The sequence below is a fragment of the Leptinotarsa decemlineata genome, unplaced genomic scaffold (assembly GCF_025532065.1).
Source record: "Leptinotarsa decemlineata unplaced genomic scaffold, Ldec_3_MD MMD2_tig00000199_RagTag_RagTag, whole genome shotgun sequence".
Classification (NCBI taxonomy): Eukaryota; Metazoa; Arthropoda; class Insecta; order Coleoptera; family Chrysomelidae; genus Leptinotarsa; species Leptinotarsa decemlineata.
In genome coordinates this window covers 16,599,234-16,617,536 of record NW_027412544.1, presented here as the reverse complement: position 1 = coordinate 16,617,536, position 18,303 = coordinate 16,599,234, and the positions used below count along the sequence as shown (strand labels likewise).

The 18,303-nt window shown below is 30.5% G+C and overlaps 1 protein-coding gene across 2 annotated transcripts in view; it reads left to right on the top strand.

Moving 5' to 3' along the window:
- LOC111503622 (uncharacterized) overlaps nucleotides 1-18,303 on the top strand; it is a 56,142-nt gene that overhangs the window by 2,154 nt on the left and 35,685 nt on the right. For both annotated transcript variants that reach the window (XM_074173071.1, XM_074173072.1), the window contains exons 2-3: nucleotides 6,773-7,200; nucleotides 9,603-9,822. In XM_074173071.1, the coding sequence (XP_074029172.1) occupies nucleotides 6,773-7,200; nucleotides 9,603-9,822 (648 nt within the window). The remainder of the gene's footprint in view (nucleotides 1-6,772; nucleotides 7,201-9,602; nucleotides 9,823-18,303) is intronic.

The following is an 18,303-nucleotide window of genomic DNA, read 5'->3' as shown; positions in this document are numbered from 1 at the left end:
AAAACTTTGATATTGGAGTAATTTGGTTTATGTCCTCTTTCTATAGAGTTTTGTGATAATGCACATGATTTCTTATTAAGCTTTATATAACTTTTATTTGAATTTATTCTATCATTAAGAATTCTAGATGTTGTTCCAATATAATCCAAGTTACAATTGTTACAAGGAATGTTATAAATCACATTTGACTTTTTGGTAGTATCCGTTTTATCTTTCAATTTAGTATTCAAATTATTTATAGTTTTAATATTTTTTTGGCATATTTTGATCTTTTGTTCATTATGAAAAAGTTTCATGATATTTGAAGATACATTTCCAAGGTTAGGTATAGATTTATAAGAAAAATTGATAGGTAAACTATACATTTCTGTTGATTACATCGGAATTTGTATTATTGCCAGTATTGAAAATTATTTTTCTGAGAAGTTTTCTGGGATAAGAATTTTCGATCAATATGTCTCTAAGAAGTCTGAGATTTTTTTGCTTGTGGGAAGGGTGTACTAATTTTTCTATTCTTTTCTTCAAACAGAGTATTAAATTGATTTTACCTGATTTTTTTTGAAAAGAATAGTAATTGATATATCTTCCTGAATTAGTAGGTTTGACATACCAATCAGTAATCAAGGTATTATCATTTTTACGGATAACTCTTGTATCAAGAAAAGAAAGGGTCTGATTATTTTCTATTTCGATAGTGAATTGTAAATTTTTATCATATTGATAACATCAAGAATTTCATTAGATTTGTCATAAGGTATTGCACAAATGACATCGTCAACGTATTTCTTTAAAAAGGGAATTTCAAAACTCACTTTAGAAAGTATGTTTTCAAGAAGATCATCCATTACGTATTGAGCTATAATAGGAGAAATAGTAGCTCCCATTGGTCTACCAAGAATTTGTTTATAGTATTTACCTTGGAAAGAGAAATAACTTAAGTTGAAGATGAACTCAATTATTTCAATAAATTTTTTTTGGTTTATTGAACATTTTTTATTTATATCATTCCATCTTTTGATAACATATTCTCCACTAGATTCATAGGTATATTGCTGAAAAGTGAAATCACATCAAGGCTGATCAGAATATAACCTGTAGGTAATGATCTTTCATTTATAAAATTGGAAAAATCGAAAGAATCCTTAATATAGAATTCATTTTCATAATTATAAGCATCAGTGAGAATTTTTGTGACCATTTGGGCAATTTTGCTATTTAGAACATCAATGGAAGAAATAATGGGTTTCAGTTTCAAATTAGGTTTATGAATTTTGGGGAGTCCATAATATTTGGGTGATATAGAATTATGAATCATGTACATTTTTGCTTCATCTTTTGATATCATTTCAGATTTTTTCAAATCTGTAATGATTTTATTTGCCTTTTGTTGTTTTGTTGAAACAGGATCTCTATTAAGTTCAACATAAGACTCACTATCATTAATAATCTCAAGAGATTTCTCAATATAATCACATTTTTTCAAAATTACTGTTACGTTGCCTTTATCATATCTTGTAAGTATCAATTCTGGATGATTCTTCAAAAATGTTTTTGTATTTTCAAATAGGAAATTGAGATAATTTTTATTATCATGAGGTTTCTGGAAAAAGTTAGTTTCGATATTTGTTATTATTGCTCTGAAAAGATTCTTTTTGCTATCACAAAACCCAGTTATTAAGTTTTCAATATCTGAGAGTAAATTTGGTATATTCACCTCTTTGGTAGTTGGTTGTAAGCTGAAATTGAATCCTAAGGCGAGAAAATGTTTTATATCTTCTGGTATAATGATATCTGATAAATTTTTTATCCAATTTTCTTTAGTTTTAATGTATGATTTTGAATTACATTTGAGTACACTGAGTTTGTCAATATTTTTATTTTTTATGTCATTTAAAATTTTATTGTATTTGATAATTTGTCTCTTTTCAAATTCTAGCCAAATATTATAAGGAATTGATTCTGTTACAAATTTTGTTTGTTGATTCGAAAGGTTCTCTAAAGTTTTCAAATCATTATGTGTGATTTTGATTTCAAGATTCAAAATTTTTCTCTTCAAGTTGTCATTGAAATTATGAATGTCATAAGAATTTTACCCATTTGTAGAATTGAAAAGGATATTTACCTTTTTAGTATTATTTTCTATATGTGAAGGTACCACATTGTTTTTTCTGCATTGAAGGAGGAAAATTCTTCTGTTTTGATAAGATGCTAATTTCTTGTTTGTATTACCCCATTCCTTCATTGCTCTGCTGATCTGGAAACCGTAGTTGTGTTCGATCTCTTCGAAGAAACCCATTGTTATGCAACTGTACATTTCTCCAGTCGCTAAGATTATCCACTTCTAATAATATTAATAATAATAATACCAGACAGACGGCAAGGCAACAACTGCTACAATCAGAAACGAGCTCAAATCGCAGAATTAAAATGAAAGAGGATTATGTAACAAATTTAAAGATATTTCTACAGTGGAATAACTTACTAAGACCATTGCAGTCACAATTTACTACCAAAATATAGGTGAACTATACTTAAGTTGTTCCACTATTGCTAACTCTTTCAAGGCTGGTTACATTAGACAAAAGTCGCCTATTTGGGGGAAAAACATTTTTTTTCAGATTGTTCCTATCGATGACCATTCGTTTTGGAGATATTTGCAAATAACTAACTACCGTCTCCATTTTATATAATATGAAATAAGGCTGAAGAACTTTTGGTACTGTTTCACGTTTGTTATGATTTGGTGGAAATCAATTTTTGATGTAAAGTTTCGTTCATTGAATTCCATAAGTAATTTTTTTTAACTTTTCTATTCAAAAACAGAGGTCAAACAATTCCCCGTCAGAGATGACCACAAAAAAAAGTTGTGGAGCTACATTTTCTTGTCCATAGGTTGGTCACTTTCCCACCGATGCAAAAAAGAACCCCCATGGTATATTTCCTATAGGCCTCTCATGGGGGTTGGTGGGGGGTAGTTTTTCTGAATAATTGATTAACTCGTTTCAGTGAAATAGTGCCACATTATTATTTTAACATATTATATTTTTGCCACAAGAAATAACCCTCATAATACACTCCATTTTTTTTATAAACAATTTGTCACTTCCCATTGAATGGTTTTATTATTGACCACTCGGTTTTACAATTATTTTTACTATTTAGAATTTTGTCATAACAACTAGTTTTAGTTTCTATGATTGTCTTCCTATAAGTGTTTTTCATGTTTGTATACTTGTATTTCACTACCTGTCATTAACCAGAGATCCTTCCGATACTTCATATTATTCCCCATTTGTTTTAGATTATCGTCAAACCAATACATTTTTTATATCTCTGATTGACTTTTTTCTCAGTAAAAAGTACTTCTCTTGCATATCTGATTTTCTCGCAAAGAAATGCCGCTGAAAAATTTGGTTTACTAGAAATGTAATAATTTGATCGCCTAAGTACGCCTAACTACATTTGACATTGTTTCAGTGGATTTTTTTCTACAATAAGTAGTTCACTTAAGAGAAATATATATGCCAATGCCATCTGTTTTCAAAAGTTATCAAAACATTGTCAATGCTGGTGTAGGAGTGGTTAGTGACTTGAGTCAATTCTTGCATTAGATACAAATCAAATTTGTTCATCACCGAAGTCCATACAAAGACACAGATCATATAACCTTAAGTCATAACAGAACCGACAGGCGACAGCATTATAGACTGAATAAGTCTATAATATTAAAAGAACTATTATCAGGTCGTACTTGAAAGAACAATTGTATTAAGATCTACAAAAATATAAACATGAAACAAGTATGTAATAAAAGAATCATTACCATCTGTTCATTATTAAAAGAAAAAAATTCTACAATCAAAGAACATTAAGACAGCAGCACTTTAAGGATAATATAATAATAAACATACATTTAAATAAAAAAAATTCTTCGAAAGAATAAAATGAGTTTTCTTCCAAGTATTCCCGAGCATTCCTGAAGTAATTTTGACAAATGCGAGCTTGAATGCAACTAATGTGTTATACATTTTTTTTTCTGTTAATTCAGTGAAAAAGTCTACATTAAAATCCCCTAACAAACACTTTTTTTTTAATTTACAATTGAAAATACAACAAGTGATTCAAACAATGATATGAAATTCTGGAAAAAATCTTTACCTGATCGATTTAAGCATATTACCAGCTTATTAAATATACTTATTGCAGCAAACTTCGCATCAACCTCATTTGAATTTTTTTTAGATCAACTACAATTGTAACAGTGTCACATCGAGCAAATATTGTAACTCCACCATGACTGACTTTATATCTGCAAAAGAAACCTGCTACATAGTAGTTTTAAATATGAATATTTGAGATCAAGCCACTTGTCAGCCAAACAAAATAATACGATATCTTCAGACAGATAATAAATACATCAGCTTTATAACCTAAAGATTGCACATTTTGATAGAAAAAAGTAAGTTCTTGATTTTTTCACATGGAATAATGTTCATTAGATAGCTGCAGGATGGCATCCCATACTGGTCTTATGGAGGAGAATGAGTATTCCTCATTTTGTATGAAAAGGGATCGGTCTCTGCAATTATTTTTTTTCTGTTGCACTTTAAACTGGTGTGAATTGTCTAGGAAATGTTGACCTAATTTGAGATTGAAACGATTATACCTCACTCCTTCAGGCCAGAAGCTAGTTTCATTGATATGTTATTTGAGATGGGGTATTTGTGAAACATATCAACTCCTTGCATTTCAGTTCAGTTTGTATTTTCATTATATTGGCAGCTACCTGTTGTTCAGTAATATCATAATCACTCTGATTGTTAGGCAACTGTCCAGTCACACTTGACTCACCTTGTTTATTTGAGAGGTTACATTCTGTTGTCGAAATATGTTTATTTTCATTAGTCTTTGTGTTTCATTCATTTACATTTGTTTATTCAGGTTTTTTGTTCAGTACAATTTTGGTTGTGGTTTTTGTTTCCATCTGACTATTTGTGTATGATTTATATTTTGCGAATTTCAAGCAATGCAATTTTTTTTAGTAGAGGAATCAAGTGCTCCCTGTCTTCTCTTATTGTATCTTTATCCTGAATAATTTGTCTGAGTAGTTTGCTTTCTTATCTCAGTAACACATATTGTGTAACTAGTTTATTTCTAAGGTCATCTACTTCATGTTTACATTCTGCTTTCTTCTGATCAGCTGTTGCGAAACTAAATATGACAGCATGGTTTTTAATACCGAAGTACGTTGGCTTGGTAGAGGTGCAATGCTAAAAAAAATATACAACTTGAAAAGCGAAATACAATTGTTCTTGGATTTAGTAATGAAGAATGGATGTGCGATTTAGGATTTCTTATCGATATGACTCAGTATCTCAATGACCTTAATGTGGGACTTCAAGGTTGAAGACAGTTCATTCACAATTTGTATAATAAAATTCGGGGCTTTGAGCGCAAATTGAAATTACGGAACCAGCATCTCTTGCAGAATAATGTGTCTCACTTTCCACATTCGGAAAAAGAAAACATTACTACTTCTTAGAAATAGGCAAAATGTATAGACATTTTAATCAACGAATTTCAATTATGATTCCAAATGTTCAAAGCTGAGAAGACAGCGGTTTCCATGAAATTATTTTCCTCGCCATTTAATGTCGATGTGTAAACATCGAAAATTTTTATAAATCATATGTGAGCCCTGAGAAATTTTCTCGTTTGACGGAAAATGCAAAGCAAATGATGTCTGTTCGGAAGTACGTATGTTCGCGAACAATTGTTTGCAATTGATTTCCATAGATGCAATTATGGAAAACGCTCACCATTATTCAGAATTTTATCGAATGCTAATGATATTCAAGTAGATCTGTTTAATATTTCTGAAAGTAGCTTGAAACGAAGTTTGCCATCACTTCTAAAAAACAGTACATAGATGTGCACATCAAGACTGAGTGATGCACGATTAGAAAGCTGCGTAAGTGTAGCTACTTCATCAATTCTGGCTGAAATAGATCAGCTTATATCGACAAGCTTATATCGACAAATTTCTCATTCAAAATTCCAAGTTAATTCTTTTTTCTGTTATTTTCTTGTTTGTTTCTTATTTTGCATTGAAATTTGTTTATGAAATCTTTTTTTTTTAATTTCATGTTTTTTCGTTCTAATATTTATTATTAATAAAGTTTTGTGAATTAATAATAAGTGTTACTTCATGTGCGGGCCGCCAAAAAATTTTAAAATTTGAATTGAAATTGAAAAGGTCGCTCATCGCTGACCGAGAATTTTGAAGTGAAAATAAATTTTACATTTCCAAGTTGTTATATTAGCTTAAGAAAAATTACTTTTCGTTAATATATTCATTCCACATTGAAAATTATTACAATTGTTCCCGACTTGATTCAAGACAAATCTCAGAAATGAATCAAGAGGGACACTCTCATTATTATTGTTATTCCAACTGTGATAATTCACACTATTTGAAATAAAATTTATCATGAATTCGGAATTTGTATGTATAAAATTGTAATTCACCACTAACATGATTCTAGAAGCAATTATTGTAAACCTATTGCAAAAAATTCGTCACTTTTGTTGCCATAACACATTTCTGTTATAATTAGTACTACTCCACAAACTCAAAGGTGTATATTTGGATATTTTCCTATAATTGTGTATGTAATAAAATTGCGATTAAGAAAATTCGTTTAGACAATAAATTAAATTAAATTATTTTTTTTTAATTCTGAAATGAATATGATTAAAAATTTTGTTCTAGAAATTTGCCATGTGGCGTTCCAAACATAAACCCAGCTTTCAACGCCCCAACAAAAAACCCGGACGATAATACCCTCTATGCTGTCAACCAAAGATTTGCTTATATGGACCCAAATGCACCGAAAAAGAAAAATGTTCAAATGCCTAACAAATATAGAAACAATAAGATGACTGTTAGATTAAGGCCACGCCAAGTATTGTGTTCAAAATGTAAAGGAATATGTAACGAGAATTCAGAGATTGTTTCAAGAAAACGTGGAATATCGGAGAGTTCTCAAAATGTGTCTGCACCACCTCCAAAAAGAAGTATCAATGCTCCTATAACCAGATCTGTAAATACTGTAAATAATAGAAAAACTTTACGAGTGAAAGAACCTACGTTAGTTCCAAGGTTAACCAGATTAAACTTTAATGAAGATAATTCCATGGGTAAGAACAATTTGTTTCTTTATTTCTTTCATGTGTTATAAACATTTTGTCAAATTGTCAAAATAATGATTTCCCAATCAAGTTGACATAAGTAATTAACCTTCCCACTTGAATTACAAACTACAGTGAAAGCTATATTCTACACGAACATCAGTAACTATTCAACAGTACTTGTTGATACAGAACTTGTTCATAATTTTTTTTATACCTTATGGGCTTTGAAATCAATAAAGTTTACTAGTATTATATTAGTCATATAGTTTAATATAAATATATAAACGGGGTAACCTCAGTAGTAAGATAATAGGTAGGATATTCAGTGAAAACAATATTAAAAATTCCAGATATTACTATTTGCTTGTGGGCTAGAATAACCTCTACAGTCAAAATCCTTGGGATTAATGGGTTGAAAAATATTGGCAACACCTGTTTCATGAACAGTGTAATCCAATGTTTATCCAATACGAGATGGCTACTGGAATATTTGAAAAAAGATGAGTACATGAAAGATATTAATATTTCTAGTTCAGAGGGTGCTTTAATCAGAGCTTTTGCAGAAGTTATCAAGGAATTGTGGTCAGAAAATTCATCTGATAGAGCAGTGAACACAGTCTCCTTAAAAAGTCAGATTCAAAGTTTTGCCCCTCGATTCATGGGTCATGCGCATCAAGACGCCCAGGAGTTCCTTCGTTATCTTATAGAAGGTTTACATGATGACGTTAATAAAATTATTGAGAAACCTAAATTGACCTTAATGGAGATTAACGAAAAATTGAGCGACAGCGAAAAAGCACAAAAGTCATGGCTGATTTATTTGAGTACATATAACTCTAAGATTGGAGATGATTTCGTTGGTCAATTAAAATCCACGATGAAGTGCACACATTGTGGACACTCATCTGTATCCTTCAATCCTTTCTGGGATTTGTCACTCCCCATACCAGAAAGAACTAACCAATTGAGTTTATCACAGTGCTTGGATTTCTTCACAAGAGAGGAAACTTTGGATGGACATGAAAAACCGACGTGTTCAAGTTGCAAAAAAAGAAGAAAATGCACAAAGTCTCTAACAATCCATAAGTTTCCCCATATTTTAGTTATTCATTTTAAAAGATTTTCTCTAACAGAAAGATTTAGAGGCAAGTTGAATGTTGAATGTTTCCTCTAGATGGATTAGATATGAACAATCATGCAGCAGATAATGTGACTCCTTGTCGCTATAATCTATATGCACTTTCGAATCACAGTGGGTCTACCTACAGCGGACATTATACAGCATTCTGCAGACATCTTTATACTGGCACGTGGCACGAATACAATGATTCACAAGTGTCACCAATTTCACCAAAATCGCTTGTGAGTGGAGATGCATACATCCTCTTTCATGAAAAGGAGGAAACGAGTTCGCACCTTTGAGCGTTTTGTAAAGTTGATTTTGAATTGTTCATTTTAATGTTATGTATTATCTAGTTAAATGTTTATAATTGGTTTCCTAAATGAAATGATAGTATCCAATCATGTACATTGAAAAAAAAACTCTACAGATTGATACTGATTGTCACACATTAATTTCTATTTTCTACAACTTCTTGAATTGTTTTAATGTTCGCCCCCAATGAAGGCATCGAGGGATAGTAAAATATAAGAGGTCACGGTTTCACCTTTAAGAACAGTGAAATTAGATTAGAGGAATATCAGAAATATTGAGAAGAGTGGAAGATGATTATTATACATTGAAATACAAAATCCTGAAAAAATATATAAGAAATGAGTAAATATGGCAAAAAATAATTCAGTGATAGAATAATTGAATCTGTTAACATGATTCGAAAGTGATGGAATAACAAAGAAAAACAGTAAAAAAAATAAGATAAAATAAATAAACAACCACAATGGAAAAAACACTTGAAAAAATAAATGAGTAACTTTCTAACAGATTCTTTATACATGAAAATGCAAAGAAGACAATTGAAAAAAAAAATGAAAACAAAATGAAGAGAATATTGAGTCAGAAACGCCATTACTCAATACAAAAGTTTCTGGATGAAAAATTCACCTACCTACCCTAATATTAATCATTTAGTATCGAGTAAATGTTTTAGGGTGCCTCTAATATGAAATTATTTTTATACATTGATTTTAAAAACGAGTCTGAAACCAAAAATGATATATTTTTAGGAGAGATTAGTTTTCAGTAAAGGAAGATGGAGAAGTAGAAAGCCAAAAACCTTTCTTTCCTGAATCTGAAATATTTGTTACTTGATTTCAATATTTACCATTATGTATGATGTTTTCAAGTTTATTATGTCAAATGAAAATATTTCTTTTTGAAAGTCATTCCATGAGTCATCACACTAAACATTCAATTTATCCCGTGATAACATAATGTACTATTGCTACAGGTGTAAAAGTGAATATGAACAGCAAAAAAATATTAGAAAAAATAGAAAAATCTGAAGAAATGGACAAAAAACATTCCACTGATCATTCCTCAGACAGTTTGGACACTGATGATGCTGAAGAACTTTCCATTAGGACAAAGCGAATGTTACGAAAAAAGAGGAGTTTAAGTTCTTTAGAAGGTCAATGGGAAGATACAAGTCAACAAGAAAATACAAATAGGTAATGATCCATTTCGAATTATTTATGCTTTTAAGACATTTTTTATAGTCATTATGATGATTTTCATTGGTGATCTTTTGTGAATGATCTCGATAAGATATCATAATTTACTTTTGTCATATATTCATATTGATATTAAAATTACAATTACATTAAATTTTCAGATGTATTTATCTAAAGATGACGCTCAACAAGCCCCATAATATCTAAACCTATTAGGTCTCCTTTCAGAGGAACTCAGTATAACGTAAAATATTTATTACATTTCCTTATATCATTAAAGATAGTTTCCCAAATTCTTGATTTGAAATTGAGGAAAGAAATGAATTTCACTAAGCCAATTAATTTGTGAAGAAAAGGGGAGAAAACTTGAAACAAACCAAGAGTCATTATCGGGAAAGCTTTCTTTTTTAAAAAAATTGAAATATATTGACACTTTCAAAACATTTTTGCTCATTTACTTTTCAATCATACGGCTATTTTTGAATTTTTTTTTTAATGTCGTAATATTAATTTTCTTCATATCTAAAATTATTCTGAGATATCTAGGTCCTGTTTGGATATGGGCCTAATGTCAAATAATGTGGGCTTTCCAGTTGTATAAAATATTGGTGCTTTCAGTTATTGAATGATTCTCAATTTTCAGGAAATTGTATTCGAAAATATATTTTGAACAAACAATAATTCAATATTCTTGTAAAATTTTTGGTAACTATTTTTCAATGCTTTATAAATATGCGATAAAGTAATCGTCATTAATCTTTCTTGAATTTGGTATAAGAACATAAGCTCAAAAAATCCAGTATTGGTGAATGGTTCCCTTACCTCTCTGATGACATGTATTAATACAATTATATACATTTGAATGAGAAGTGATAACAGCAACATTCCTCTTCTTACTGTTGTTATAGGAGTCTTTCATAGGGGGAATGAGTCTTCATCACTACTTCTTACTTTGTGTTGTTCTTAGTAGGACAGAACGAGTTGAATGTTACATTCATGACCTGGCCTTCTGTTACTCTAACAGATTGAAACAGCTCTGTCTGGTATTAGAATAGAATAGAATAGAAGTTTATTCATCACTAAAGTTCACATGTACAACATAAAAAAAGTGTAAATACATGAAACTTATTGGACTAGTCACAAAGAGAGCTTAAAAGTAATTAAAATTTACAATATTATACATATACATTTTTGATAAGTAAAATATTAAAATATACAATGAACATTAACAATTTAAAAATTCTTGAAGAGAGTAGAACACCTTGTTTTTTAAAAATTCATTCAACCAACATTTTAGTTCATTCCTACTCATTAAACTCAACTCAGGATGAATAGCCATGAGTTTGTTATAACATTTAATACCTTGATATACATGGGAGTCTTGACCAACTCCTAATCGTGAGTATGGTTGGTATAATCTTTCACTGTTTCTTGTACAGTAATTATGTATATTTTTTTTTTCCTCAAATAATTTTCATCTTTTTCAACGTATAATATGATCTGCAGCACATAAAGTGAGGGGACTGTGAGAATTCCTAGTTGATTGAACCATTTTCTACATGATGTTTTGGAGTGCACTCCTGCCATACATCTGATAATTCTTTTTTGCATAACAAAAACTCTATTCATATGTACAGAGTTACCCCAAAACATTATTCCATAACTTATTGTCGATTGCACTATTCCAAAATAAGCCAGTTTAAGGGTTTCCAGAGATATTGTACCTTTCAATTGCCTGATGATGAAGCAACTTGTGCTTAATTTATTTGTTAGATCATTAATATGAGGATCCCATGTCATTTTTTTATCTACTTTGATACCTAGAAATTTGATGTAATTCACCTGTTCTATTGTTTGATGATTAACTCTTATTAGAGAACTGAAATCATAATTTATATTTTTTGTTGTAAACACCATAAAAAATGTCTTGGACAAATTCACTAGCATTCCGTTGAACACACCACTCATGAAAATCATTAGCACAAATATTTGCCTTGATTACAGTATCCTGTAATTTATTCTCAGAAATCAGAATATTAGTATCATCAGCATACATAATGATTTTTTTTGGCTAAGAGCATGAATAAACCATATCATTTATAAAAATTGTGAAGAGAACTGGCCCCAATATAGACCCCTGAGGGATATCAATGTTCACAATATTTTCTTTAGATTTTTTACCGTTTATCACCACTATTTGTTGTCTGTCATGGAGATATGAAGCAATCCAATCACTTGTAACTCCTCGTATGCCAATTCGGTGTAATTTTTCCAAGAGTAGTTGGTGATTAACTGTATCAAACGCTCTACTTAGGTCAAAATAAAGAGCAATGGGATTTTATTTATTATTAAGGCATCTATAGACGGTAGTATTGAGATCAGATATGGCGGTATTTGTTGATTTGTTCCTTCTAAATCCATTCTGACAATCAAATAATAAGTTATGTTGATTCAAAAATTTATTGAGACGTTCATTATATGCCATATCAAAAATTTTGGCTAGTTGGCTCTGTAAGCAGACATTTCGGTAATTATCTACTATCTCTCTAGATCCTTTGTTTTTGAAAATTGGTATAGATTTAGAGACCTTTAGAATCAATGGGTACTGTCCTGACAAAAAAGATTCATTGATTATGTGAGCTAAAGGCAAACCTATCGTTTCCTTGACAAACCTTACAGCTTTTCCACATATATCATCTATCCCAGAAGCATGTTTACTTGTTGTTTTAGTTATATATTCTTCAATCTCCTGAGGAGTGGTTGGACAAAGGAAAAAGCTATATTCATTGAAAGGACCTAATTTCAATTTATCAGGCTCCGGCCTTGTACATTTTACATTCATAAAATGTTTACTGAAAATATTACTTATTTCTTCGTGATCTGCTATTGTTTTATCATTAACAGTAAGTTGATTCACTGAATTGAAATTTGGTTTATTTTTTGACTCGTTAATTATTTTCCAACTTTTTCTCATCAGGTTTGGTGCCCTTTGCAGCCTATCATTGTTATATGTGTGTTTTGCTATTTTCACTTTTTCTTTATAGTAATGCTTTAACATGTTATACCTACTTTTGACCAAATCATTAAATGAACTTTTTACAATTTTTGACATTTCACATAACATGTTATGGAGTTCCTTCAATTCAGAAGAGTACCATGGTTTCTTATTTTTGTTAACATAGGTTTTTTTTAAAGGAAAAGCAATGTTGTAACAATATTGAAATGTGATATAGAAGCTTTTAAATTTATCATCGGTATTAATTGACGTGAACACGTCTCTTCCCATGTTTCCCTTTCTAACAAATTTTTGAAAGTTATTAAATTATTTTCTGACATATCGTGTTTTAATAAAACTTCAACAGTTTTTGTTCTTTCATACTGGACTTTAAACTGGCATATTTGGAAAGTGTGATCAGATAAATGATTTTCTTTGACTAGTTGCTTTTCAACATCAATGTTAGAAAAAATTACATCAATAGAAGTGAGACTTCGATTGGTAATACGAGTAGCAAGTTTGATATGATTTACCATTCCAAATTCATTGAGAATATTGTTTATCTCTCTAACAAACAAAGTGTCTTTCAAAAAATGTATATTGATATCTCCGCATATTATCAGATAGTCTTTGTCAGTATATATACTACAGATCAGTTCATATAATTTATCACAAAATATTTTAATATCACTATCAGGTGTACGATAAATATTTACTACAAACATTTTAGGTCTGCCTTTGGTAAATTCTGTACATATTATAGTGGCTTCAAAATGCTTTTCTACATTGCCATGGAAGTTTATTGGCTTTGATATTGTAACTAGATGGTTCTTCACAAAAACGGCAGTGCCACCATGATTGCGATCATTACGACAAAAACTATTTACTAAATGAAAATTATTCAATTTGAAATATTCTAATTGTTGGTATTTTAGCCAGTGCTCTGTAACGCAGCAAATGTCTATATTGTATTGATCCAAGATGATTTCAAGATCAGTAGCCTTACCAGCTATTCCTCGAACATTACAATGCATTATATTTATCTTTCCATTGTCGTTTGCTCCTTTTATCTCTCCATAGTTTTGATTTTCCAGCAGGACTTGCGTTTGATCTGGTATCACTATTAATTTACCGCCTCTCTGAGAGTCGTAATTTATAAAAAAGATATAGGACAAGAAGTGTCACTAGATGGATTTCCCCTGTATTGTGAATTATCAGGTAGAAGGTGTCGTCCACGATTGAAATTAAAGCGACTAAATAATATTTTTTCTGGCCAAAAACTGGGCTCATAGAGTTGTTCCTTAAATTGTGGCTCCACTCCTACTATAAATGCTTGGTCATCATCACGGGTACTTCTAGTTGCTAATTTTGTGACATGAATGCTTTTAGAATTTATACGCGCTTCAATAAAGCTCACTATATTTTCAGATATAATTGCGTCCGGAACTCTAGATAAGAATAGCCAAATTTTCTTATCTGGGTTTTCCATTCCATAAAGGTCCTTATTTCCAGCACCACTTACTATCATATATTTTTTCCTTCTACTTTTTACTTCTATAAATTCATCCTCCTCCTTTCCATATCTGTCTTCTACATTCAGATTTATGATTTCATCAAACTTTTGTTGCATTTGAATTTGCATTATTTCACCACCAACTTGTGCACTTCGGATTTTTGGCTCCTCCTGTGTTTTGGATTTCCCTTTGTGATATACTTCGTCATTGGGATTCAAAATAACATCACTTTTTTTATTCCATATCTTTTCTTGTGGTCATATTAGGTCATGAATGCCAACACTTTTGGGCTCTAATACCATTCAAATATACTCTAAGATTATTTAACCATCTATACTAGTGATGGTTATAATCAAATAATTTCAATAACAGAATTATAAGCAAACGATTAAAAAAAATTGAAGTTGGTTATGATCCAGCATAAAAATAGTAGAAACCATCTAAGTTTGTACCAGTGAAGAAACTACCCTTGGTGAAAAAACTTCTTATATAACAACAACAAATTTGGGTATTTTGATGATCCTCAGGCAATATCTAGAAATGCTTCTACCAGAGCATTGGAATAAGATTAATTATATTTCTGAATAGTCATTTTTGGAGTATTTATGTCCATTATTATCTACTATAATATATGAATCAGTCGTGTGTGAAACCCTTCTTGTCCCGACTCATGCAAGCATCGCAAACCTGATAGAATGTTCTCTTCAATAAAATTTGGCAGGTTTTTGAAACAGTTTTTTTGTTTTTTCCACAAGTTTTAGTTCGCAGACAAGTGAGGTTTCTCAAACATCGATTCATATTTATTAGGTTATTTAAAAAGTTATGTCTGTTTTTATGTGTCTACTTAAAAATATCTAATATCTCAGTGAATACTTATTCAATTCGATCGAAATTCAAATTCTTTATTAACCAGTTGAGTTCAAAATTGTACATATTGCAAGTCATAATTTTTACAGTAAACAATACATCCACAATACATCATATTAATCATTATTATTATTATTATTACTCATTATTAGCAAATAATGTTCTTCATAGTACAGTCAGTCACTTATAAAATACAAAACAATAAAAAAAATATATAAAATTAGAGACAAGTCACATTTTAAAAACAAGAAACTAGAAAACAAGACGAATTATTGAAGACAATTACTTGAAATATATTCACTACATTTTCTTTTGAATGAATTTAATGAATCACAGCTTTTTATATGACTTGGCAAATTATTGAATGCAATCAGATCAGAACTATGTCTCTGTGGATATAAAAATTTCTATTTCTAGTGGAGTGTATGAATACTACTTGTGTAGGTTAACTGATCACTCAGATAATTTGGCAACATATTGTGTTTAATTTTAAATATAAATATTACCATATTCAGTGTTATCCTTTGTTTAGCAGACATAACAGACAGTGTTTCCAACATGTATTCCACAGATGTATGTTTATTATAACTTAATATTGCCCTCATGGATCTGTTTTGAAGCTTCTGTAGTCTGTTTAGATTTTCATTGCTCACAAAATAGAGTAATGTACTGCAATAGTCAAAGTGGGGTGCTATTATTGACTTATGAATTGTTAATTTTGCATATTCACTATTTTATTTTTCAATCTATATAAGAGATGAACTTTCGTGGCTATTTTCTCCTGAATATAACTACAGTGCGCATTAAAGTTCAATTCTTGATCTAATACCACTCCCAGATATTTAAAAGTTGTTACCCTTTCAATGATGACATTATCAGCTATAATATCCCAAGGACATTGATAACTAACGAAATAATTTTATCACTAAAATAACGTGCTTGAGGAAGTTGTGATAAAATTATGAGTTATTTATCAATGTTCGAGGGATATTCGGTGAGAAAATTTTTTGCAATTCGAACAAAATTATTTATTGAACACACAGTTATTAAAAGAACAATTCGTATAATGATATTCCGTTGATCTTGCTGTATTTGCCTCGGTTACTGCATAGGTGTTTCCACGCATAAAGGGGTCTAGCATGATATTATACTCCTTGTAATACTTTTCTTGTAATAATTTGCTTGTTACATTCCATACGGTTTTAACAGTAGCCTCCTTAAACTCTGTGCTATCCTTTTTTCTCATATTAATCGCCCAATCCTTGAGTATTAATGCAAGCTCTTCAAAAGTACGATTTCCATCCAATTCATATTTTCTGGCGTCACAAAACTCCATAAATATTTTCCAAGTGTATTTTTTACTATTGACAGTATTTTTTGGTGTATTTTCTTCAATGATTTTGTCAATTGCCGCATCATTTTGAACACCAAAGCGAGGAAGTGACATTTTCGAAATAAATTGAATTACTGAAATGTCAAACAACTTTATTGTGTTGGTTGCTTAGCAATGTCATGACATAAGTGATAACTACCCGTGAAAACTATCCATGGGTAGTTATCAGTGTAATGATGGTTTCATTGGTTATTTCGACACACATGACTAGAAATAGACAAATTTGATAGGATAATTTTTTTGGCAAAAAATTTTCAATATAAAGATTCAATGACAGCTGTTCATCTTGCAGTTGTCTTAAACGATATTTGCTACCTATCAACATGCATTTTGTTTTATTAACATTTAACTTGAGGCCGTTGTTACATAACTACTCTTTTATATTTAATAGTTCCTCATTCAAACATTCTGAGATTTCATTAGTTGTCCCAGAACAGTACAACATAGTGTCGTCGGCAAACACCTTTCAACATGTATCACAATATCATTTATGTACAGCAAGAATAGCAGTGGACCCAATACTGACCCTTGAGGGACTCCAGAAATTACATTTAAAGTACTTGATGTCACTTGATAATATTTAACTAGCTGCTTCCGATATGTGAGGTAATTTGTGAAGCATTTTCATACTTTATAATCTAGTCCATACTTATTTAATTTCATTAAAAGTAACTCAGTGTTGACTGTCTCGAATGCCTTTTTGAAATCCAGAAAGACAACACCTATAATACGTTTTTTAGATAGCTCAACTTTCCACAAAGAGATTAGAAATTGCAGTGCAGTTTCACATGAATGGGATTCCCTAAATCCAGATTGTTCTTTAATTAAAATATTATGTTTCCCTATAAATTTCATCAATTGCTCTTTTACTGTGATATTATTTACACTTAACAATAAAATAATTATATTTAATTTAATTTATTTACAAGTTATAATTTATATCTTATTTTATTTCATGTTATTCTAACAATTTACATCTTGCCAGACAATTTGTTAGTATATATATATATATATATATATATATATATATATATATATTTATTTATTTATTTATTTATTTATTTATTTTTTTCTTGGGCTGTGTCCCTCTGTTGGTTGAGTGGAATAGCTTTGAGCTAGACTTCGCCAACAGTCTATGAATGACCCAATTATGTACTGTTCTTGAATGACAATAAGAGGAGTTTATTATTATTATTATTATATATCAAACATACACATATCAAACCCACAGTATAGAGACATTTTAACAGTTACAATCATTCATTCAATCAAATGTAGTAACATTTGTCTAGTAAGAGTTTTTTAATGGTCCTGTAGAATAACTTGTCTGTTTCAATTTGTGTAATAGCTGACTGCAGCACATTCTAAAGGCTGACTGTTATATAGTGGTAATTCTTTAAATTTGGAGGTTTTGCGTCTAGGCACCTTTAGTAAATTTCCATTACGCGTTGGACATAAAAATTCAGTGAGATTCAATGCAGTCGACGATGGCCGTTTTTGCCTAGCCTTGATTGGTGAAGTTTCTACCAGTGAGAAAGTTATTGAAGTGGTTGAAAAAATAGTATTCGGTTGACGACAGGTCTGGGAAGTATGGTGGGTGAGGCAGAACTCTGACACCCAATTCTTTTCATTTTCGGACGGCACCTTTCGGACGGTAATTTGTGAAAGGGTCGTTGTCGTGGAGCAGGATCGGACCTCTTCTGTTGAAC